General features: G+C 44.6%; 1 protein-coding gene across 1 annotated transcript in view; it reads right to left on the reverse strand.

The window, feature by feature from the left end:
- Positions 1-830: 830 nt before the first annotated feature.
- CCDC3 (coiled-coil domain containing 3) overlaps positions 831-26,513 on the reverse strand; it is a 35,340-nt gene continuing 9,657 nt past the window's right edge. Inside the window, exon 3 of the mRNA XM_084205508.1 lies at positions 831-3,111. Coding sequence (XP_084061634.1) covers positions 2,836-3,111 — 276 coding nt within the window. The 3' untranslated portion in view covers positions 831-2,835. The remainder of the gene's footprint in view (positions 3,112-26,513) is intronic.

Consider the following 26,513-nt stretch of genomic DNA (forward strand, 5'->3'; position numbering starts at 1 on the left):
CCTCTCCTCTCCTCTCCTCTCCTCTCCTCTCCTCTCCTTCTTGCAATTGCTCTGCCCTGTTAATATTCATTTTCCTCTTTCACTTCTTGTCATCCTCTGTATCAATCAGGAAAAATTTATTTGTCCACAAAAACATCCCCACAGTGAACACAGATGCCAAAAATCCCATCCTTGTCTCCAGTTGTGTCCAGCTGCTCTGGAAACCCCTAGCACTGGTCCTGCAGATGTTCTGGCAGCCTTCAAGCTCCTGGTATGTTTTGAAAAAGCAGATGTTACTAATTTGCAAAGCATCTTTGAACTTCTCAAGGGGGGCTGACACATTTGGTGTTGTTTCTAACCAAATGAGGATTTTTTTTTTTGTCTTTCTGTTTCTTACCAGGATGTTTTTTGGGTTTCTACACCATCTCTTGTGAACCCACTCAGCCATGCCAACCTCCTGTTCATTTCTGCATCTCAGTCCCTCCCTCACAGCTCTTCAAGAGGAACATACTCAACCATGCCTTTCCCATTACTCATGGAAATGACATGAAATTCTGCCCTTTTTGCAGGTCTCCAGATGAGCTGATCCCTGAATTGCTATGGAGGGGGTCTAAAAATCATAGCATGTGTCAGGCAGGCCCTGTGTGATGTGCACCAGCCTGGGTGGACAGAACCCAAATTCCTCATTCCTCCTGTGCTTCCTGCATGTGCAGCCTTCCTAGTCACTCTCTGGATAGTGTCACCAGCAGGGACAGGCAATCAGTGCTGGCACTTTAATGGCATTTTCATTTAGGTTTGACATCCCCTGTTACTTGTCCAGAGGGTTAACCTGTGACCTGATCTGACTGCTAGCCCTTATCTCTGGAAATGATCCAAACCCAAGCAGGAATGAAAGGGAAAAAACTCACAAGGAAACAAACTTTTTGGGTTTTGTACCCAGTGAGAGCATTTTGGGTTGCATTTGGACTTTGCATTTTGGGAGGTTCTTTTCATTTTCTTTGCAGAATAAACAGAATTCTCACAAAACTTACAAGGAGAACAAAATGTTTTACTTTTTTTTTTTTTTTTTAAGGAAGACAAAGGGAGAAACAGGAGGAAAATTCCAATCTTTTCATCAAGCAACAAAAATACCAGCCAAAAGAAAAATATATTCAACATGTGTTTGGAAAATCTGTAAGAATAGCAAAGGTGTAACTATATTAATTATACTTTCTCAGCTTTATGCAAACACTTATAAAACATGAATACCAGAGGTAATACTTTTCTTAACAAAAAATTAAAACACAAGCTTTTAATACCTACACCAGGAAAACCAGTTCATTTATTTAAACAGTAGTTTAGAAGCCAGAAAATAAAACAATAAAAAGTAGTTACTTTTCTATGGATTTAAATTTTGGAGTTAAAAATCTCTTGATGGCTTCTAGAGAAGCCTAAGTTCTGTAGCTATTCTCAGGAAGCAGCATTGCTGACTCCAGCAGAAAACAATTCAAATTGTGGTGATGTGGAAGGTGGAGCCTTTGAAACCAGTGGAGCTTGAGGAGGAGTCAGAACCTTGAGAAATGCCAATATTATTTCAAGAGGGAAAGAAAAAGTGTTTCCAAAAGAAGCAAAACTGGAAGGTAATGAGAGTCAGCTTCTGTGTTCTGCTTGGACTGAAGCTGACATTTGAAAGCTGATATGGGCTTTTCCAAGTGCAGGGATAGTTTCAAGCATTAACATTATCAGCCATGGATACTGAGGCCTAAACCCACACTGTTTGAGAAGAAATCAGTTTGTAAATACCTAATAAAGGATATGATGGCCTTTTCTTTTTTACAAGATAACCAAGAAACAGGTTTTACTTCATATTTTAAGAAATTAGACTATATCAAATGTGTAATAAAAATATTTTCTATAGGATTTTAAAATATATACATATATAAACTACCTACATTTTTAATGCCCTGTTGATATTGATGTGGTCTCTACAGGTTTTAAATGTAACTAAGTGAGGCTGCCCAGCAACCTCCATTATACCTCAGTGACTACAAATCTTGAAGCTTTGTCCACACTGTAACTTAGACCTGCTTGAGAATGGGATCTGAAATTGCCTGCTGGCCTGATCCAAGACCCATTCATAGGGTAAGTCCACTCCTGACTGCAGGATTAGGTCTTGGACACAGTCCCAAAATGATGTGGTTTCCAACTCAGTTGGCTGACCAGTGATAAAGGCACCTGAGGGAGTTACTGAGAGCCTTGAGGCACATTTTGGAAAAATAAGAGTTGTTATATATTCAATTTAGAATACTTAAAGATATAGAGGAACAGTCTTAAGACAATATGGGCACATCTATATTTTGTGCTGAAGAGAGGCACAAACTGCCTGAGTCTTGGACATAGCCTATGCCCAGGCACTGGATGTAGACTTCAGTCAAGCCAAGGCTGAGAGCCTGGGGGGATAAGGGAGCGAAGGGCATCCATGCCTTCATCCTTCCCACCACATCCAGCTCTAGATCCCAAGCCTTGCTTGCCCAGCCCATGAGGAGGAGGTAAACTGGCAGGAAGAGGTCCTGTGTCAAGTGCCTGCAATGGCCCAGAGGTCTGGGCTGGCACTTCCATCAAACACAACCTAAAGCTGGAGGTGGAGCTGGGTGAGGGAAGAGAAGCACAGATGACTGTCAGGCCCTGTGTCCACTGAGAACAGCAGGACATGGCTTTGGGCTGTGCCAAATCCAGCTGGCCTTCCTGTTTAATGTGTCTAAAACAAGTTCAGATTCATTTTCCATGCAAAGTTTGAAGCACAGCACAGACAAGGTGGAGGGCCAGACGCTGACCTAATGCAGACAAAACTCACTGGCCTGAGCGCTCGCCCTCGCATTATACTTTCAGGTAGGTACCGTGGGAGTTCTCCTGCTTCAAAGAGTTAATATAGGGGATTTGACCACCTGCAGAGGAAAGTTTCTCACTGAGCTTTCTGTTCACCAGCTCCATGTGCCTGGAGTTTTTCCTGGCTTGCCGGAGAGACCTCTTGACTTTCTTCACTCGGTCTCGCAGCTGCTTGTTGCGTTTCTCCAGCGTGGCCACCTTCTGCTGCAGCTTCTTCACCCTGTCCTCCTCCTCAAACAGGGCCTTCTGCACCGAGGAGCACATCAGCTGTGGGGACAGCAGCAGGTCAGCTTTGCACAAAAAGTTATCACAGCAATCAATTCAGGCTTTGCAGAAAACACCTCACACATTTTCAAAAGCTGAATTTTTTGGGGGGGGAACTTTTACTTTGGTTTTATGTTCTTCTAAGTGAAATCCTCTCTTTCACTTACGGATTTAGTTGAGACCCAAAATTGTAGATCTTAATGATACTAGTGATTCAAAATTACTTTTATGAACTGTTTTGTCAGACCTGTCCAGTGCACTGAGGCTACATTGAGTTTATGGAGAAAAGCTGCCCTAATTCTGGTACTAAACTGGAGTTTGGGTCAAGGGATGTCACTTTTGGAAAACTCTACTTTTGATTCGGCTAATCAGCCCCTCAGAAACCCCCAATTCTGATAAGAGCCTGCCCTTTGCTCTTTATGTCAACATGTGAAATAAGGACAGCACCTGCCAAACCCAGAACTGGTTATTTTGCTTTTCCAAGAACAGATGTGTCCTTAACTCCTCATTATATTGGCCTGTTTAAGATAAAACCCTAGAGGGGAAGATTTCAGCAGTCTCTAGGAGCATCCATGATCCCATAACTTTAACATAAATTATTTGGGGGGGGTCATTGCCTGAAAACTGCCCCTTGCACTCTACCCCATACAACTTACTGCAATATTGCCCCCAGAAGGGACATCAAGTTCTTGATGTTCACTCATGCCAGTGGCTCTTAGATAGGAGATAAAAAAGACAGGTGGTTTCAAAGGTGCAGCCCCCAAGGCATCACTAGAAGAACAGCTCACAGGACATTTTCAAATCCACTGGGTTGGGTGATGGTACAACTGCAAAACATCTGCTGGACAAGTGCTCATCTTCTACTACCTCATTCTGGGATGACCCAAAAGGTCTCTCTTATCTCATGGGTATGTTGATGGTCTCACTGGTTTCCTGTTTGTAGGTGCAGCAACAGGAGTGGGATGGCAAACACCAGCTGGGGCTGCTGAGGACTCAGTTCCCAACACACAGCCTGACTCAGAATGGGATTCAGCTGCCTTCTCTTGAGCTAAAAGTGAGACTCAGGTCTGGGCTCCTCTCTTTGCATTTTCCCTGTAGTGTCTGCTAGAGAGACACCCTTCCAGGGGCTGATTTGCCCCTCCCAGGGCAGATGGAGGAATCACCCTCTGAACACAGCTCTCTCCTGTTACTGACCACAAAGTTCCATTTTTTTTTCTACCTGGGAAAAATTTTCCAGGCAGAAAAAGAGGAGGTACCTGGAGCTCAAGGACAGCTCAACCAAAAAGTTTCTGATTTAGAAGATCCACATCAAAATCAATTTTTCCTCAGGTGCCTCCTGCTTTTTTTTTGCCCTACAAAAAACATCCTGAGATATTTTATTGCACATGTGGGACTTTCATTTTGCTGCTGCATTGTGAGACCAGGCAGTGTATTCTGCTGGATTTAACTTCTAAATACATCTAGAATTTTTTCTATGTGTGTCAAGAACTCCTGGAGTCTGGATGGGCTTTCTCTGGCAGAACATTTGGAACAGACAGGGAATCTAAATAAACAAGTAAATCCTGACTGTGATGATGAAGGATTACATGTTTCTTTCCATCTTACTTTGTAGTATTTTCAACAACTGAAAGCTGGGGAGGGAGCCTGCCTTGATGAATAACATTTCATTTGCTTTGGAAACCCCCAGCAGTGGGAAACCATGGCCAGTCAACACAAACACAGCAACTGCTTCCACTCCCTTGGAAGCTCTTGTTCCTTGTGCAAAAGCACCGTGGGGTTTTGCTATATGGCAAATTCTTGCCCCAACTGTTCTCTCTCTAGGGCTCTTTTATAAATGCATGCTAGCAAGAAGGGGAGCTCACAGATACAGGGCCAGAACTTGTGCTGAAAAGGAGAGAGTTGGGTTTTGATCACTGTTCAGTCCAAGTGGTCTTTGAAAACAGCCAGCACATCTTGGCTTTTGTGTTTGCCAAACCCTTGCAAAACCTCAAGCAGAACACTTCTTGAATTCAAATCCCCGTAAAGGAGGACACTGAGTTAGGGAAATATGTTTGTTGGGAAGACATGAGGTGGAAAATCTACTTCACCAGGGATTTCCTGCATTTTCCCTGGATGCAGAGATAGGCATGGCCTATGCCAGATCCAGTGCAGAGGAACAAACACTTCATGCAGCTGAAGTGGGAGGTTGTGTGAACCCAACTGCATTTCATCCGTCTGGGCTGGCTGATGGGGGATAGCAGACATCAGGGATAGTATTATCCTCATCCCAGAGTCACTCCCAAACATTTTGAGGTTGGTTCTTTGTCAGCAGAGGTAGACCTGCTCTACAGAGCCACTCAGAAACTTCTCAAACACTATCAAAAAGCTAACCAGCTCATTTGCTTATACTGTTTTTCCACAGCTCTCCCTCTCCAGCTGAAACACACAGTTTAGTGCTGAAATCATCTGGAGATATCCAGAGACATCACAGGAACAGCACAGTTCTAAAAAAATGAGGTACTATCTGACATGCAGAGCTTTGTTTGCCAACAGGGTAGGTGATAGGAAGAGCCCAGCTTGATAACTGGATGCCTGCCTGCAACTGCAAGACTACCAGCTGGAAAATAAACACTTTGTTCCTTCTACATAGGGAAAAATAACGAGGTGGAGTCCTCTCATTCTCACTGGCTGGTTACAAACAGCATTTTTCACAGGACTCTGCAGTGGGAATGATGATGATGATGATGGTGATGGTGATGATGATGATGATGATGTTTAAGTGTGAGTGCTGTCCTGCCCTTGCTGTTACTGCTGGAGCTGTGATTCACTGGGCTGCAACCAAGTTATCCTCAAACTGGTGCTGAGAACTGTGTAACTGTGACAGCTGTGAGCTCAGCACAGCCTGGGTAACCAACCCAGCTGAACAAGCTGGTGAGAAGTTAACCAGTCCAAGTTGCTACCTGGATGCTTGGGAAATGAAGAGAAGAATGAGGAAATGGCTCCTTAGGCAAACTTTCTAGGTAATTTTCCAAATTCCATTCAAATTTTGGATTCTCTAATGCCCATAACTCAGAAGAGTTGTTTGGTCTGAAGATCAGTCTGCATGTCTGCTTGTTCCACAGTTTTGTTAGGAGGGCATTCTCAGCAGTGGTACACTCAGGTTCAGAGCAGTACCAGAGATGTAATGAGAAAAGTGGCACAAGAACTATACAAATCCTGAGGATTTATCCCAGATAGCCTACAGCTGTAAAACTGCTTATTAAATATGTTTGAGTATATGTCTGAGAGACCATATCACAAATATACCAAGTCTGCATATCACAAATATACCAAGTCTGAAGTTTCACCATATCTAGGAGATACACAAAACCTGCCAAAGAAACCAGCTCTGTAATAAATAGAATAGAATCACAGAATCATTGAGGTTGGAAAAGACTCAAAGATCATCCAGCCCAATCATTAACCTAACAAACTGATTTTGGATCATCACATTATAGGCATGAAACCCCTTACCAAACACCCTAAACTGATATATATACACACTTTTCTTATTGACAGACACACACCTGCCTGCTGGAAGCTTGATTTGAGGGCAGAGTGGATAAAGGTGCCATGGATAGGGTGTGATGGTAGTGTTCATCCACCACAAAATGTCCACAAGTGGTTGAAGTTAGTGTTACAGAACTCCAGTTCCTCAAACCCAGCAGTGACACCCAAGTCTTGCCCTTCACCTGCCCAAAGGAGAGATGTTGATTCCTCATGCATGTTCCTTATGGCAACAGTGCTAAAAAACACTGGAGTCCCACTACCTAAAGTCTTTCCAGTGGGAGTGAGTGTGTTGCATGGAAAGAAAGACAAGGAATCAAAGAATAATGGGGGAGGTCTGGCAGAGGGGAGTATTGGGTTTGGGATGGAGTGACTTAACCTCCAGTTACTGGGGTTTTTCAGCCAAGACAAACACCCATGCTGAAGTGTGGAAAAGTCCCTGTCAGCACTGTTAAAGCATTGTGTTGGGTGAAGTGGTGGGGGCATGGCAGTGCTGAGTTAAACCTTTGCTTGCTTCAAGAACAGCTTTCAGAGGTACAGAATTGGGGTCCCAAGGACAATCCAACACCACTGGCATTAACGGAGATAAGCTGGGATTTCACCCTAGGACCTCATATGCATCAGCAAGATGCACAGGACCTGGATGGAGTAAGAAATTGTTGTGGCTGTTGTTACCTTGCTGAATGCAGGGTCAGCATTTGCCATAGGAAATGTCATGTTTGTAGCACAGCTCTCCAGTTCATTCAAAATATTAGAGATGTGAATTTCTGTGGGGTACGAAGCACTGCCTACAGGAAGTCTCTGCCAGGCTACATCCACTCTCAAGGTGCTCTTCTTCCTCACTTCACTCCTCACTACAAGCAGATTTTCTCTTTAAGCTCCTTAAAGGCAGCTAGTCAAGGCAAGTCATCTTTCCCAACAGTCATCAGAGAGGAAGGGGCACATCCTAGAGGAGACATCTTGCCTACCTGAGGCACTTCCCTTAGGTGGACCACCTTTGGGGACTCCTGCCTAGATAACTACCTCAGACTGGGATGGATGTCACTGTGAGTCCCATCAAATGGCCTCTGAATGGCACTGACTTCCCAGGGCAGGCTGCAAGGGCAGGATACAGATAATTTTCTTGGAGTTTGAAGAAGTTTGCCCTGGAAACAGACCCAAATCCGTGTCCATGTGCACTTGGAGGTCTTTAAAAAGAGCTCTGTTATGACCTGTATCAAATCACTGCTTGGTGTGAAGATATCTGAACTGCTGGTGGCTCTAACCTGTAGTGGGTGTTGCTGGCATCAATTTCAACACCCCACACTTCCCCTTCAAACTCACGGCCCTTCCACCCCTGCTCTGGCTGGGGGAGGTTTTACAGGGGAGGGTCATTATGGGGCACTTCAGAACTGGTGAAAAGAGCCTCAGCCATGGAGGTACCTGAAGAGAGGTCCCTGGCCCCAAAACCACACCTAGAGCTTGTCCTGAGGCACTGCTTTCCCCTGGCACTTGGAGCCCTGAAGCCTGAGAAGCTGCTGAGAGGATGGAAACAAAGATAGCAAATGATGACAGTCACACCAAGTCACCTCTGCCAGGATTGGAAATGGGGATGGGAATTTGTCGTCACAGTCACTGCCAGTGCCCAGGAATGGATCAACACCTTATTCCCTGTACTTGTGAAGGAAAAAAGTCAATGGGTTAGCAAGTATAGAAACCACACTAATCAAGACAAGAAAGGGGGGAAAAAAGGTGTAGGGTGTGAGCCAGACTGCCTACCACAGGCACCTCACCCGTGCCAAGAGAGCAGATAAGTCAGTCCTGACAGTAAATCCCTAAATTCCCTGCCCAGGCAGTGGGAGACAGAAGGTCTCCAGGAAGAGAAAAATAAATCAAGGGGGTACGACCTCACTCTGGGGCATCTCCAAGTTCTTTCCTGTGCTCGCTGACCACGCAGCAGCAGCAGGGAGGCACACGGGGGCCAGCCCGCTGCTTTCCCGGGCAGGGGCGGGGACGCCGCTCTCCCTTCCCTTGGAACGCGCTCCTGCGAGCGCTCCGCCCGGGATGCCGCAGGAATGCGGCGCTCAGCTGCCAGGGGAGCTGCAGGCAAGTCTCGGACTAAGCTGTTCAGCAGGAGCAGCCGGGCTCCTGCTCCTCCCCTGAGCTCGGTGCTCAGCCCCACCTGCCCCATGCCTTGTGCCTTCTGCATTGCCAGGAGCCTCCCAGCCGCAGCAGCGCTCCCAGCTCCCACCAGTGCGTACCTGGGTCAGGGCTGGGGAAGCAGAGGGTCTTGGAGCCCTCGCAGGTTTGCTCTGCCAGCCTCTGCTGAGACTCACATCCCCCTCCGTGGACTCCCTGCACCAGAACTTCTCAGGCTGGCCAGCAGAGTAAGGAAGCGAGGGGTGGCACATCCTCCGTGGTGTACAAAAGCAGAGGCAGCAGCCAGGACACCACTCCTGGCTCTCCACCGCTGCTACAGGGCACGCACAGAGCTCATGACAAGGACAGCGAGCTCACAGGCTCTGCAGCTTGTGAGGATCCATAAAATCAGAGGGGTTTGGGAAAGCTGCAAAAGGCAGGCCTCAGAGACAGCAGAACTGTGATTAAAGCTAAGCAGTAGCCATGAGATAGGTCAGCAGAAAAATTATGGAAAAGTAAGAAAAGTAAGGACAAATAGAACAACGATCTGTGTATTAATGCTTGTCTAGAATAACTCCCTAAGCTACAGAAAAGTTTATCTAGCGAGATATTAGGAAGTTTTAAGCTTAATAATGGAGCTCTGTGCATTGTCTTTTAAGGCTTACAAGCAAGCATTATATTCTAAGTAAGCAAGCATTGTTTTAACCAAAGGTACATGTGCTTATAGTGGTTGGATAGAACTACTGTCAATGTGCTTTTGCTTTGTGTGATTGGTCAGAAAACTTATAAAGTTGTAACATTAAGTTCTTGGTCTGCTGCCTGGGATGTCAGCTGATGGCATCTTCCCATTGTCATAACCATGTAATGAGACTGCTGCTGGAAAATAAAACAGCTCAAGGCACGTTCCTCAGCAGTCACATCCAATTTGTGATTTGTACAGACACCCTGGCAGAAACACAACCCAAGCAAATGCAGCATCTGCCTTTGTTCCTTACAGCAGCATGGTGGGTATTCCCAATCCACCTCTGTGCTGTTCCTGGGCAGGAGCACACAGGGCAGCTCTGGATTGATCTGCTCAGTTATAGGCAAATGATCCTGAATGTTAAAATGCACTACCCAGCTGAGCTTTAAGGAAAATGTTTTGAGGGATGACAGACAAAATCTTTTCTCCATGGTTTTAACAAGCAAATGTGTGTTTAAGTCTACCTTACAGGACAGGCCGCTTCAGAGATTTCTGAATTTTGCTCTGCTGAACACTGAAAATGTCCAAATTACAGTCACTTTTTTTTTTTTTTTCTCAGAGTGATTGCAGTCTTAGCAGGGCTTCAAAAGTCTCTGTGAGAGGCTTTTTTCCCCAGCAATATGTACAGAACCTTTCCATTACCACAGCTACCAAAGTTACCAAAACTTGCTATCCACTTTAATTTTCAACTCAGCTTTTTTCCCACCTAGCATTACTATTCTCACAATAAAACCAATTAGGTCTGACATGCCTAAAACTACTTTGCTAATATACCTCACCCCAAGTGTATTGTTCTCTGACTGAAGTTGCTGTGTGACCATGTCTCCATCTAAACTTGTTTTACTTGGCTTGTGTTTCAACAGGATTAAATCACCATTCTCCCCATACATACACACAGAGAACTAATTAAATACCCAGGAAGGGATAAAACCAGCAAGATCCAAAATCAGTGTATTGTGTCCTTGCTTCTCAATGATGGGAACTCAGGAGAAAAGGAGAAAATGCTGATCAGAGCGGAACAGCATCTTATAATTTGTTCCTATTTATTGAAATTTTTGAATTAACTGACCTTTACCTTGTGTTACTACAGCTTCTAGAAACCTCCTTTATTTTAGTGTTCTGTCAAGTAGAGGGCATACACCTTATAGCACAGTAGGAGAGAGGGAAATACAGTATATCCAAATACACCATGCCCAGATGCAGCTGAAGCTGAGACCCAGAATCAGATGGTGAAGAAAAATATTTATCTCTAGCACTATTAATTTGGATGAGAACAACACAGGTTTAAAGTAGCATTATACCTGGTTTGGGGTCTTTACATTAAGTATGATTTACTTCAGTCTAATGTTTTATAACTTGTGGATTCCCTGGGAGTCCTGACAGAGGTGGCCTGATGTTCTGGTGTGGCAAGTGCTGCAGGGGTGTCTGTAAGCTGGGGTTTACTTAAACGTGGGTGTAAGGGGTACAGAGGAGCAGGTGGGAGACATGGACTGTGGGAGAACAGGGGACACACGGAAACAAGGCTGATTAAGGTCTTAAGGAATTCAGAACCTCCTGGGGGTGAGGCCATGCCAGACCTCCCTGTACCCCTCAGCAAGTTCAGAGTGCAAATGCTCAGAGCCCACACCCTCTGTCCCTGATGGGGGAAGAACTGGATCAGTAAATAAATAATAAAATAAATGTTATGTATAATATGAAGAGAACCTTTGTTTCTCTGTCACCTATAAGTCAAAATGGGGAAAGAGAGAAGCTGAGCACATCCCAGCAGGCTGTGGGTGGGTATTGGCAAATGGCCACAGCGTGACTGCAATGCACTAAATGCTGCCTCTCAAGAAAGCAAAGAAATGGACATTCACTGTAATTTGAGGCCATGTCTCCTCCCCAGACAATATATCATACCCAGGGGCACTTGTATGCACAGGGGGAGAACCCACGCTGAGAAAGGCAAATGTTTAAAGTTAATGCAACATCTATAAAAGTCAAGTTCCCCTATAAATCCCTCTGCTCTGGATGTGTTGGCTTCACACTGCTCACAAGCTGCTGCAGCTCAGCTGCCTTTACAAACAGATAGGATTTCCTTGGCTGAAGGCTCAGCTGGAAGCCCTGAGTGTGCCCTGCTGCTGTGCATGGCTTTGGGATTTCAAAGAAAAACTGCAGGTGCCCCAGGGCAACCTGCTGCCCTATGGTGCCACTGGGGAGGGGGAATGTTCATATCTCTCCTGAGCATCCATAGGAACTTCTGCAGACATTTCACTTTATCTTCCAATTTTTTATTTGGGTCCAGAAAAGCACGGGGACCACACTCAGGCTTGTATTTATCTGTGTTCGGTGGGTCCCTTGTGGTGGGCTTTGCATCACCCTGCTAAAATAGGTACCCTCAGTCCTGGGTAGGAAACACTGGCTTTCTGATCTTTTTCTACAGTCTTTACAGGGACAGAAATTCCTCTGGAGGATGAGTCAGAGGCACTAATTTAGAGCAGGGAATCAGGCACTGAAACTGAGTTGAATAGTACGGAAACAACTCCAGCACGGCGCTTACGCACACAGCGGAGACACCCCTGTCATGGCAGGAGCAGGACAAGAGGCTCTAATGAAGCCTTTCCCTGCAAGCAGGAAGGGATTTGTGAATCCTGCATGGAAATGACGGCAGCAGCATTGAAGTCAGGCTGGGTGAAACACAAGGGCTTGACAAAAGGCATCTGCATCTGCTCCTGAGCTGCTCTGCAAGCCCAGAGCAAAGAGGAGACCTCAGCAAGGAGCTGTTTGCTGTGCCCCATGCCAGCAGGGCTGAGAACTGAGCCAGCAGGGCTGAGGACCAGGTCCAGCCCTTATTCAAGCACGGAAGTGCCACAGGTTGCCACGGCATGAAGTGGAAAAGCCTTGGTGAGGTTGAAGAAGCAAAGACAAAGGGAAGGAAAAACAAACATCTGTGATCTGCAGGAGCTCTCTGAATAATGTCAGTGCTGAGAAAGGGACCAAATGCCTGAGAGGCTGATCGGCAGCTCTGAACAACAAGCTCCAAGCACTAACATCTGGCTGCTGGGAGCTCACTGCTACTCACAGATATTCCTGTCCCACCAGGCAGCCCAGAGCAGCCTGTCCACAGCTCTGGCTGCTGTGTGGGCTGTAAATCCTGAAAGGGCCCCAGACCACCCTGGGTGAGATAAGTGGACAACAGGCTACTCTGAAGATGGCAGGATTTGGCAAATAGACAGTTTTCAATGTGGAAAGATGTGGTATTTAGGGAACCACCCTCTTGCTTGCACGTGCTCAGATGACCCTAAGCATTCGGGGCATTAATGACTGTTTCTATAGGAGACAAAAGCTGTTTTCACTCCAGTACAATTCCTCAGATCAGCTTCTTTTCCTAAGCCAGTATTTCAATTCTCAACAGAAATACAGGGTCAAGGAAATACAGGATCATATTTTAAATCCAGTGTCATATTTAGTGGCCAGAATCTCTCCCTGCTGCTTTGCTGAATTTCATACAGACACAGAAGCACCAGAAACTCCCACCATGTGCTGCACAACTCACTGCCTTGTCCAGGGAAAAGCTTTTCACACGGGGCTGGCTGCAATGCCTGCAGAAAATAAGGTCACAAGGGCAGCATGAGTCAGGCCTCCCCATACACACAGGCATGGAGCACTCTTTCCAGCCTGACTTCAGGAGAAGGAGGATTGCAGCCACAGTTACACAGGACAAAATGCTCACAGGGCTGGTGGATGCCCTGTGGTGAACTCTTCCCTCCAAGCATCTAAATTATAGAGCACACACCCCACTGCTGGTTAATGTTGCAGTGGTGGCTCTCAACTGTTTAATCCTATGTTAATAATTGTGCTGGAGAGAGATAATTACATAGCAAGTGCCACACCACTGCACAGTGAGCACATGGTGATACCTTAGAGCTACAGTTCAGTCATGGACTACCTTGGGGTTCGGTTCTTTTGTGAATAACTGCACTGAGGTCTGAAAAATCTCATCATATCCTGCTGTTATGTCTTTTTGCCTGTAAAATCTGCTATTGCTCCTGGCCAAATACTTAGGGACAGGCAGTAAATGCTTCCCCCTGTAAGTCTGGGTTACTGTTTGTGTATGCACAAGCTTTAAACATGATTATGAAATTAATTTTCTCTATCAGTCCAAAATTCTTCAGTGGAATTTGTTATGTTTTTCCCATATTTCTCTGACACAGAAGTTATCTGTACTTTCACCAGCTTTGTATTGCATCACATTAGCAATAGCAAGGGCCAGGGAATGGACAGCCTTGAGGAGCAGATGATCTGGATTGCCTCACACCCCTCCTGCACAGCACCCACACCAGGCACACCATCCCCACAATGCCACAAAAATTGCCTAACATCACAGAATTTTAAAAAAAGAAAAAAAAAAAGAAAAAAAGAAGACAAAAAAAGATGGCAAACCCACTCTGAGGAAGTCAGGACCTAGGCTCCAGTCTAGTTCCATAATGAGGACACTTGCCCTGTCTTTTGGCAATGATAATGTTGGAAGAACAAAACCTCTATCATTCTGAGCTGTGTTATCTGAACAGCCTGTTCTCATTAAACAACACGTGCACTTCACACCTCATCAGAGAGGGCAGATAAAATCCTTGTCCTAATCAGAGGAATGGGACTGGAGGTCTCCACTCCAGTGAGGACAATAACTAGTTAGGGGCAAGTAGGTGCAGTAAATAGCTTCCCTGTGCTTCTATTCCTTGTCTCCAAAAATGGGGATTACAGAACACCTGTCATTTACAGTCTCTGAGTCATTATAACCTAATCCAGAAAGGTCTCTATTCAAAGCCTGAATGGTGTGGATGGGACAGGAGCAATAGCAGAGCCAGGACTCATGGGCAGATACTTGACTTGCATGCAGAATGGCCACAGTGCTTCTCTGTGCAAATTCAGAGTATGAGCCCAGAAACCATGTTTTTCCTCAGGTGCTGGTAGGCATTGCTCATAACTGCAGCCTTGTCTCCTGCACTCTGCAAACATATTGTTCAGTAAGGATCCTGGGCAAACTGCCCATCACTGGACCATGTGATTGATTGAACTTTCAGTATTGAGGGATTTAGTCAATACAAGTTTGCACTATAAAAATTGTATCTTTCTGTGTCCCTGATCAAGGCATTTAAGTCTACATTATCCAAGCAGGGGAAAATCCTGGCTTAGTGAACATGGCTCAGATATGGCTCAGGTACATGAGCAATGCCCATGGTCCCAAGACCAAGGTTTCAAGCATGATCAAAGGGACAACTTCTAGCAACTGCCTTTGCTGGGCCATGGAAAACAAAACAAACCATTCCTTGGGCACCATTCACCAACAAAATGGATGTGAGTGGTTACGCAACAACGTGGTAATGGTCATTCCTCTCATTATTCTGGACCTAAGGATCAGTAAATTAGCAGAAAAGTCAGCAGAATACATTTTTACAGGAATGGAAGAAAACTTTTATTCTCACTCATTACCTAGGTCAGAAATCAATGGGAGTGTGAGCTAATCTGGAAGAGCACAGCAAGAACATGGCACTAAGCCTCTGGAGGGAATGGTAAAGACCTTTTCCTGCAGATATTTGAGGCCTCCCTTCACCAGCCAGATGTGGTTTAGGGTTAGTACATGTAAAGTGCAGCACAAACTCAGCTGATAAAACTGGACCAATTTGTTTAATCTGAGCCCCACCCAGGTGATCTCTCAATTCTGCCTTGCTCTGTTTAATCCTGTTAATAAGTACATCCCTGTGCTGGCATACAGCACCTACAACTCCCGTGGCAGTCAGTGTTACTGAAAGTCAACCAAACTGATGATCTGTCCTGCTCCCTCCAGGTATTTGTGAGGCATTTCAAGTGAAGAAAAACAAACAGAAAAAAGTCCTAATAAATTGCGTCATTCCAAATGTTTTTCCTTCCACATTCTCCCCGCCCTAGAGACTCTGCCACTTAGTAACATTTCTTTATTTAATCCCTTCCTAAAATACCCTTTTACCATTGAGAACTTTGCAACTGTTTGGGAGTGGGCCGAGTTGTTTGCTGTTTTGATGGAAAGAGAGAAACTAAATGATTTCCTGGCTGAGATTTATGCGTGAAGATTTAGCTCGCAGCCAGACTTTTTTAGCCAAGTTATAAAATCCGAAGATAATTCCAGCTCTCATCGTCAGTGACTTTTATGAAGCAATTCAGGATATGTGCAGGAATAAAAGGAAACTCCTCACCATGGAGGTTTTCATGGAAATGAAGAGACACATTCTTGCACAGAAGGAAAAGGCAGGAACATATGTCAGCCTAAACAGAGCTGTCAGAAAGCAGAATCCCAGCTTACTAAAAACTCATGAACACGTTGATGTTGATGAACCCATGTTTTTTTTAATGCTTTGGATGCAAACTGAGAGTGAAGCAGAGGTTGTACTTGCCTGTGGACAAAACAAAGCTGAGTTTTGTTGGAGACATCAGGCTTTTGGAAACTTAAGAGCAAATGCCTTGGTGTGATATTGTAAAGATGCTCCTGATCTCCTGAGATTATTCAGTTCAGCTGGAAGGTATGATGGTCTGTTTTCTACCAAAAGGACACAGATATGCCTCACTAAGCCATGGATAATGTTGTACTTCTCCACATCTTCTGTCACATTTGCCATGCCAGACCCTGATGGGCTGACCCACGTCTGAACAGTAAAATGGCCAGAGGAGGTGTCAGGTGGACAGGCTTAAAGGAAAGACTAGAGAGGAAGAAGAAACAAGTAACTGAAAGTTCCAGAAACCCACAGTGAGACCTGTGTGCCTGAAACTCGAGGTCTCAGGTGAGACACCCCAAAAAGGCTTGTGCTGTTGGCTGCATCCACATGAGCAAGTCAATTGGAGCAAGATGAATGCATCTGTAGACTGAAGCTCCAGATGTGTTTGGGGTGAGCAAACAAACAGAGAAAAGGCTCAGAAGGTGTATGAAGGACCATCTGTGGATCCCTCATCATGTTCCCATTAAGAGCTGGTGCACAGGCATCTGGAGCAGTCTGGCTGTGTTTCCCCCAGGAGGAATCCCCTCACTGTGCAGCAAAACCTCCCTGTGAACTGAACCAACAGCTGTCAAGCAAAATCACGTGTCTCCTGCTCACCAGACTCATTCCCTGTCAGGATGGAGATTGCACTGATTTGACACATCTGGCAAGTTAAGACAGCTCTTGTTCCCTCAGGTGCTTTGCCTGAGCTCTGTGGCTTGGGAAACTTCCAACAGGAGACCTCACAACCATTGCAAAGCCTGCAATGCAATGGTTTCACATTTGCCTCTCATCCTTCCTGAAGGGCCAGCTCCAGGCTCTGGAGGTGTTTCACTGGGCTGTGGAGGCCCCTCACAGCTCAGCTGAGGACAGGAGGCGGGGATGGATGTGCTGTGCAGCTCTGGGACTGTGAAATCCAATTATAACTCAGAAACAGCAGCTAGCGGCTCCCCAGAGCCATCTCCTGCCACAGCTCCCTACATTTCTCTCCATGAAGCTCCTCTAGAAGGCTCAAGCAAGGAGAAGGCTGCTGAGCTCTAAATCAACTCACCCATTTCCTGCCACTTGGTGCACTGCAAATCTTTACTGCTGCTGACATCCATGCTCTCCCAAACTCCTACATTTTTTAAGAACAGTTGAACCAACAAGTGCTGGGAGAACACTGAGCCTGTGAAGCCACCTTGGCTGTGCTTCAATGTCTTCTGGAAAGATCCTAATGCAACACAGACGTTCATGATGTGTTTGCACTTGCAGCTAAGAGCTGGCTACACTTGAGCTTGTCTGTAATGAGCTCTCTCCACAATACCACACATGAAATACAGACAGACAGGCATATTGGTTTCAGAGTTACATGGGAAGGAAGGCAGATGTCTAGCAGCAGAAAGAACTCAGTAGATACAAGGACATTGCCTCCCAGCTCTGCTAATCGCTGTCCATGCCTTAAAGCCAGGTAAAAATTGTTTAGACACTCCAGTTCAGGAGTTCCTGAGACACAACCAGAACAACTCTGAGGCTGGAGCTGGACAGAGTTCCACAGATGTTCAGATCCACTAAAAAATGTCAAGAAATGTGGCTGACCTTTTGGTTTTGGGGCTGGAGAGTGACAGACCAGAGAAGATGTTTTGCTAGGGACTCTAGGCTGTGAGTCCAAGACTTGCTTACATGGCCAGGCAGCAATTTGAATATAGCAACAGAAAGGAGAACAAAAGGAATGTGGTAGCAGCTAAAGAAGCTGCCATCTGTCCAACAGCTCATGACAGCTTAGTCATGCCTTTTGGAGTTAGTGGTGTCATTGCTGGGAAGGTGTCAACTCATGTTTTACATTAGTGACTTAAATACTTAAATTTAATGAAGACTGTTGAAAATGCATGTCACATCCTTTCATTGCTGAGGGAATAATTCCCAGGTATTTCAAAGTTTAATTATTCAAAAAAACTTTTCAGTCAATTAGAACTGATGCATATGTAATAATAATAAAGAAACACAAAAACTATAGGGATAATTCAACTTAAACATCAGTTGATCCAATTACTGGGCTCAGCCCCTGAAGTTCAGGTGAAAGAAGCAATGTTCCACTTCTCAAAGTAGACCAATACCCTAAACTAACAAAACTACTTTCATCCAAAAAATTCTGAACATGGCTTCATATTTCAAACTCATTTATTACTTTGCTTTCTATGTATAACTCACAGTTTGTGAGAGCTATACAAAACCACATCAAAGGGAAGAGGAAAAGGGAGGGGTGCTATAATAAATTCTGCATTACCTGAGAAGATAGGTAAGTGTCTTCTTGTGCCAACTCTCCTTGCTGTTAAATTGCAGGAAGGGTTTATATGCAGTTATAATCTCATTGATTCTGAGCTGAGTTTTGAATCTTGGGTGGTGACACAGTGGTTACAATTATGGGTTGCCTGGTCATTAAAAATGTGGTTAAATTACAATAAAGTTACAGTAATGGCCATGACAAAGAATGTCTGTAGCAACCACAAATGAGCACTCCTCAATCTTCACCCTGTGTGTCTGAGTTTTACCACTACAGGCATTGCAGCTCACAAGTAATTCTCACACAGCATCTGTGGGGCTTGCAGAAGCTCAGAGGAAGAGGACACAGCTCTGCTCAGCTCTGACAAATTACAATCAATTCACTGTTCCAGATTGTCCATGTCTTTCAGGGCAACACAGAGTTGGGAGGCACTTTCACTCCTGGGTCAAGAGCTTCCTGAAGGCTGCCCCAAAAATCTGTCTCTGTGTTTCACTGGGACCAAAAAATCCCAACCCTGTAGCAGCTGTGAGAAGATGCTATTCCATCATTCCTTCAACAGCTGCTGGACACCTCTGAGCACAGCCTGCACCAGCAGGAGCAGTGTGATGCATCACTGTGTCCCCAGCTGTGGCAGGTCAGCAGTGCTGCAGATCTCCATCTCCTTCCTGCTCCTTTTCAAACTCCAGTGTGTCAGCTGAGTTGAACCAGTTTTCTGGATGCCTTCCCACTTCCTTAATACTTCAGCAAACAGCACTAAGAGTGTGAAAGGGCTCAGTGCACATCTTTGAAGGAACCCAGGCCTGACAAGCTCTTTTTGGCTGTCACTCTGTGTCAGAGATATATTTGCCTTTGTTTTCCCCTTGTTTTTAAAGCTGCTCTAAAGTGTGTTTTACTGCATTTGATGGGGAACTTTAAAAAGCTCCATAGAGCAATGCTTTTTCTTACCATGACTCCTCAGCTATAGCAGAAATTGGAAAGATGGTGCCTTGGACAGCTTCTGACCCTCCTCTCAAGGCTGCTTCTTATTCAATCCTGTGGTTCAGATTTCTTTGTAAACATGGCTGTACATGATTTCCTAGGACCCACAGGGAGGGAAATCCCTAAGAATGGGCTTTGGGGCAGGGACACTGAATTCTCCATTATATGCAGTGTAGTCCCAAACCCCACATTTTCTGTCAGCCAAACTAGAAAATAACATGCTGTCCACTAAGAGGCAATGAGGGCAACAAGAATCTGTTCTCTTTAAACCAGATTATATCAGACTTCCTGTATAAAATTGTTGGAAGTGATTCCTTTTGCTCATGAAATTACTTCAGCAGGTGCATATCTTTCCCAGAAAAGAGTTCCAACCTCTTTTTCAGCGATAGAAAATCTATCATGACCCCTGGCAAACTAAAGATTAATGATCTACTTCACTTCAAAACCCCAGTGTATTTAGGCTGGGTTATGTCGACACAGATTGCTGCCAGTTTCAAGCTGCAGGTCAAAAAAGAAAAATATTTAAGGCAGAATACTTCTGGTTTGATTTCTGAGTCAGGAAATCCTTGCTGTAATTGCAGTCTGCCAGGTAAGACACACTTCCCCCCGTGCTCTCACCCAGACCACATCCAGGTGTTTGAGGAGGTTCTACTTTCCTCTTCAGAGAAACAGTGGCCCCTAGCAATGGCTAATTACCACTCTGCTGATTGACAAAGTGCCAAGGAGGGAGCGCTGCTACCTCCGTAACCGATAATTACATTTTTGTCAGGCTGCCAAGGTCCTCACACACACCTGCACGCTGCCCACACGGTTGTTACAAAGAGATTTATAATAATTAATTGTAGCATTCCTATCACGCATCTCCCCGCCCGCTTCTAGCAGCGACATGTAAATCCAGAGATGAGCATGTCTAATTTCCTCTCTTTGTTAACCTCAGAGTAAAGCCAGCTAAGAACATCTTCTGTTTGCATCCTTTGAAGCCTTGAGTCCTTTTTTTTCCTGACATCTTAATTTAATTCTAGGTAAGGAATCACACTTTTTTCTCTTCTTCTGTTTTACTCTGCTTATTTGTTCACGCCTTCCTGACTAGTCTAGACAGCCCTACCACTTATGATTTTCCCGAGATGGATGCTTTCCAAACAGTACAGCTCTCCTCCCACAGAACATGGGCCAAGCTTCACAAAACCAAACCTCTTCCCACAGATCACCATTTCCCCAGCTAGCAATTGACTTCCAGAACTGAAGAGGTAGGAACTAAAGACAGGGCAAGATATTCATTGCCTCCAGGATCCTTCCCGATTCCCAAAGGCACCTACTGTCCATTACCATCCCATCAAGCTGCATCCCTGATTTTTACCCCCTTCCTACTTTGTGCTCACCCCTGGAACCTCCCAACCTGCTAACACTGATGAGCCCCTGTTGCAATGTTTGTCTTGCTGGTCTTCATGCTGCCCTTTTTGGGAGAGCAAAAAGCCCCATAGAAATTTTCCTTCTCCCTGATTTGCTTCTAATCTGTTTTGCATTTTATTCTTTCTTTTTCTACTTTTTTTTTTTCCCCGAACCATGTTCTGTTTTTACATCTTTCTCAGTTTTCACTTTCTCTCACAGGTTGCTGGCACTATTGACATTCATCTGCACTTAATCTTCTTGGGGTTAAGTCTTACACACAAATATTTGCTTTCCCTGTTGGCACTTCCAACAGTCTAGGCAAAACTTTGAAATTTCCCTGTGGCAATAGCAGTGGGAGGTCCCAGACAGCCAGGGAAGGGGCTTTACTCCTCTCTTCTCAAGGCCTTGCATTGCAGAGTCTTAGCAGTAGCTGATTCCTATCCAGGATAGGGGAGGAACAACCTTCTCTGAGGCTCAGACATTAAGCTTGGTCTGTAATTTTGAGTCCTGTCCTGTGAGAGAGTGGAGGATAAAGGTTTACACAACCATGAAGGGAGAAAATAGAGACTGACAACATCTTCCAGCAGAAGAATTGGAAGTATCAGATAATAAAGTAGGTTGAAAACAGGTTGAAAGCAATCTAAAAGTTGGCAATCAAATCAAAAAGGCAATAAAATTTTCAAGAGAAGGCTGGACAGCTTTATGGGAGATAAATTGACAGGATGTCCCTGAATATATAGAAACAAATAAATAGATGGAAATTGCTTCACCACAGAGACCTCTTCAGCTTAAAACACTGGAGAATGGGAGAGCATCAGCTAGAATTCTCTTCCTGTACTCTTTCATAGATACCTGATTTAGGTATCTCTTGGCATACTGTGGGTCTTGGGATGGGGAGAATGCTGACAGTCTTTTACGTTACTTCCTCGGAAAACTTTTGGCAAAACTGCCATTTTGCACCAGTTCAAGACTTCTAATAATAAAGCACCTAACAAAAGGACTCCTGTACCCCTCTCTGCTGTTGGCTGAAGCACTTTTAAATGTTGTATGCAATGAAATTCAATCTTTGCTCACATTCTAAGGTCAATACTGAAGTAGACAAGCTCCATAAGTCCATTCAACTAATACTTAAATACATCCAACCAAGAAGCCAATGCAAAGCCAGAATATTTATCATAAAATGCATAGAAAAACATGTTCAGAGTCACATCTACAGTGTAGACTTGAAGTTCAAGCAGAAAAGGCCCTAAAATCAATGCTGAAGCAATTCAAACAGCCCCATGACACCTCCAATAATGTTGACTGCATTAGAAAGATTATTCCAGTTGTTCTACAAGCTTTACAGTTAAAGGCTTTCTGTGTCAGAGACAATGTTCCCCTTTGGTACAGTATTGATAACATATGTGTCCTCTCTTTTTATTTCTTTTCCTAACATCATTTAAATTTTTTTTAAAATTTCTTTGCACCATTTTCTAAATCAGTTCATGATTGACCACAGACCTTTAAAACGGAGACAGAGGTTTCAGAATTTCAAAACACAAGGAATTGCTTTAAAGCAATTTAGAAGATTGGATTTAAATCCAATCTTTTAAATCCAATGTTTTAAAACAAAACTCTACATCCTTCGTGCGCTCAGAAAATTTTATCCAAAAGGCTTTATGAGCTAGAAGATAAAGTCTCCAAAATGCATCATATGCATCATAAGCTCCAGCCAAATTCAAGCCACCTGCTCCACCCAGCCAGAGATACAAAAGGAGGACTCCAGGCATGCTGCACTGCTTCATTCAAGCTCTGGACTTTTCCTCATCCACTGAATCTAAGCTGAAACTGCTGCATCCAGAAAAAGAAGCCAGTGAGACAGAGCCATAGTCAGGGTCAAGGTGTTGTGGCATAAATGGCCCAAGACCATATCAGTCCCTTTTAGACACAAATAAATTCATATGTGGCCAAGGCCAGACCACAGAGTGAGCTCAAAGGACCTCTGTTCTTGCAATTAATATATTGCCTTTGCCCCAAAGACCAGCAGAATCTGAAAAAAGTTATTTGTAGGGCTAATGTTGCAGTGGGTGCAATATTAGGAGATCTTTCCACTCCCATATTGTGCCTGGCAAGGATTTCCAAATCCCTGTGCTGCTCTAGAGAAGTCAGGAATACTGATAGCAAGTGAAACTGCAAGGGAAGGAAAAAAGAAAAGGAGAAAAAGAAAAAGAAGAAAAAATATTTCCTAGGACCTGGAAAAAAGGATACTGGATCTGATAAATACTGAGAGCAAACATTAACACTTCAATAGCCACATTCCCAGCCCATAGCTGTGGGGTTGAGGCCACCCCAGGACACTGCCAATCTGTAAATTAATATTTAAAGATACATGCGGGCTTAGGAGCAGATTAAAGTACACAATGAGCCCTGGGCAAGCCTGAGATTTCTCTGTTTCAAAACATAGGAAATGCTGTAAATACCATGGCAAATGCAATTACCAGAGTGTGATAAACACCACTTCGTTAGCAGAGACCACAGGAGGCTTCTCCAGTTTCAGAGTTTCTGACAATGAGCAGGACCAGAGGCTGATCCTGAAGTCCAGACACAGAACAGGCAGGCAAATGCCTCAGGGATGCCTCCAGTCTGGGATTGTGTTTTTAGCCCTTCTCTGGCCTGATGCTTTGATGGAAGGGCTCTGCTCCTTCATATCCTCGACATCTGTGATGTGTTTCTTGAGCAATGGCTGTCTGTGAGGACAGGATGTGTTCCAGCAGCTCCAGAGTGCCACTGATTTGGAAGCACCACAACATTTTCCATCAGTAGTTCAGCTGCTTTCAGACCCTATATTTCAGTTAAATATCGGAGGATTTTGTCACTGGATGTGGTTTCAAGCCATTTTTTGTATGGCAGGCAAGATTTGAGCACAAAGTATTCTTTCCAGGACACAATTAGTTGATAATTCTACACCTTTGGGAAAAGAACCAAGAATCACATTTGCTCCTCTGCCCTTTGAAACCAAGACTTAAGAAAACACAGGCTCAATTAGGATTTCGAGGGACAGATAGTGAAGGGTTCACTCAACTCAAACAAAACATGCCTGAGCCTAAAATGTGTAAAAGGACAAAACCCAAATCATTGATGGTCGTAACAACCTTTCAGTAGAGTCTTCTTAAAAGTGTTTGTTTCCAATCCTCAGAGTTTTTCACAACACCAGCATTCATGTCCAGCATGGCACAGAGAGCTTGGAAGTGACTTTTAGAAAAATTCACATCCAGGTTGTCTTTTTGAATCCTGATGGAGGTTGGCTTTGGATGCTACCTGGTACCTCCTGGAGCTGCTCAGCCACAGAGTGGGGGACATAAACCCTCTCCAGAGAGAGCAGCACAAACATCCAGTTTGAAGAGTAACAGGACAGGGACAGGGGGCTCTGAAAGCCTGTACAGCCCCTCCCAGAGCCATGCCATGAGCCATGCAGTGGCTCTTCCTCCAGAGGCAGGCAGCCAGACAGTGTCTTCTTCTGACCCATCTCCCAGCTAGACTCAAGCTTTGTAAACAATTGAGATTTTACCACGTCGGTGGGACACACATTTTGGTGGGCTATTTCTTAATTTCCTATTCCCATGAGTTCTTTTAGTTTTCTCTCGTTTACATTGTTATTTTTTCTTTGTCTCTACTCACAGAAATCTCTCCAGCAGAGGTACTTACAGACCAAGTAAGTTTCTTTCCCACAGATAATCCATGTACACACAAATTATCACTTAAGACAACTTTTATAGACCATGAATAAACTCTCCCCCAGCCAACCCAGACCTCAGAACTCTTCAAGTATGAGTAGGCATGTGGCAGAGGTGCCCTATGGTTACTGTGACTAAGCCCCTTCCTCATTATTGCTCATCTCCCACCCCCAAGGATGTTGCTTTAAAGGTGGAAAAACAGCCTCCTCCCTCTGCAACAAAATGGAGAATTTTAAGTGGATGTGGCTGCTGTGTTTTTGCTTCAAAGGCTCTGAAATGGGATTTCTATCTTTCTCCATGTAAGGGAAATTGGGACTTAAAGCATTGAATTTCTATTCCTATCCCTGAGCCACTGTCAGTACAAGCTGTTCCTCCACTTTGACTTTCCCTCTTTTCTCTCCCCAGCCACCATTCAGTTAAGCATTTAAATAATTTTCCACAATCAAAAAAAAAACCAACTAATAACCAACATCCAGAAGAACATATTTGTGTTTGTACCTCATTTAAAGGCTCTGGAAATACAAAAAGAAAGCCAAACAAACAATTGTGCTCTGAAATGGGTGTACAGCAAAGATAAATGAAGGCAATAAACTCATTGCATTTTGAGGAAATGAAGAGGATACAAGACACCATCCACCCGAAGAAGGAAGCCAGACTTCATACCACCAAGATGATCTGGTTGAATAAACAACTAAACCCCAGCTGCTCATGCTAAACCCACCTGAAGAAAACTCCCTACTCAAAGCACTACCTCTGCAATAAGGCTGGAAGCCATGGGAGGGGAGGGGCACAGGATTGCAACAATTCAGTTTACAGACAAAAAAAAAAAAAATCAGACAATTGTTTCTAATCCCAGAGCAATCTGGGAGCAAAAAGAATTGTCTCCACTGGACTGGGATGCAGAGCTCAACACACCTGCCTTGCTTTTACCTCTGCAGAATGGAAATAGCTCTCCTGCTGCCCCTGCATAGTGAAGGAGGTGGGTCAGTTTGAGGATAACAGTATGTAAATACCAGCTTGCATTTTAGTCCCACATCTTGCCTCAATATAAAACACTGCACCAACATTCCTCACTGCAGTTGCAGCTGGTTCCTTTCTGATCTAGGAAATGCAAAAATACTACAGAAGAAGTCCGTTAAGTGCTTTCAGATCTCGGGAAATATTTGTTTCCTTGCTTGCTCTTTAGTTTTTTGGGCCGAAATTCAGACCTGGCTTTTTAGTCTTATTATTTTCCTTTTGTATTTTACAGTGTCATGGAAACTTGCCTCTCCCTCAGTGTGTTTTTCCCTGCTGTCATTCCTTTCACAGATGACTCGACTAACAGTTGCAGCAGCCTTGTTCCAAAAAAAGTTGACAGAGTGGGGCAGCAAGAGGAGGGAGTCACTGCATCAGCTGCTGGAGGCACCTGCAATGATTTGCTCAGCAACCAGCTGCAATTGGTCCACCAAAACCATATGTTCCCAGTCCCTGGAAACCAGGCACTTTGGTTTGTCACTTCACATTAGCTGCTGCAAGGGGCTGAGCACTGCCAGGGCCAGTGGCCAAGCCAAGCCTGGCACCACGTGGCTGCTCCTGGCTGAGCACAACAGGGCAAGGACACTTCTCCAGGGGAATTTGGAAAGGTTCTTGGCTGGCAGAGGCAGGACTGGCTGTAAAAGGCTCTGTCTGCAGCTTCCATTAGGGACTCAAACTCCTGCTGCCTCAGAGCCAGCCTGGCTTGTCATTTGTGAAAATAAACATCAAAATGTATGGGCTGGGAGAAAATCTGTCCCAGATTAAAGGACCTCATCTCCCTTCAAGCCACAATGGCTGATCTGGTTACAGGCAGCATCACAGGTGTCCTGTCTGCCGGCTGCCAGCTGGATTTTGGTGGCTGTTGATCTTAAAAAATGTTTTGCTTCATCTTTTTCTGTATCTATCTCACAGGTGGGTCAGGAGAGAGAGAAAAAGTCAAAGAAAATACTTTCCCTGGGTTTCAAGGTCAACAGCAACTAACCCAAAGGACAGGTCTGCCCACAGTGCCTGTAGGAGGATCATGTTCATCAAGGAGAGATCCTGGTCCAGGACTGCTGATCTACATGAATCATCCTTTCCACCTGCTGACCAACACAAAGTATCAATTTGCACACAAAAGCCACCCAACTCATCTACAGACTCACATATTTACAGAAGGGCATGGTGGCTCCCATAAC

Source organism: Fringilla coelebs, assembly GCF_963513975.1.
Source record: "Fringilla coelebs genome assembly, chromosome: 5".
NCBI classification, from domain to species: domain Eukaryota; kingdom Metazoa; phylum Chordata; class Aves; order Passeriformes; family Fringillidae; genus Fringilla; species Fringilla coelebs.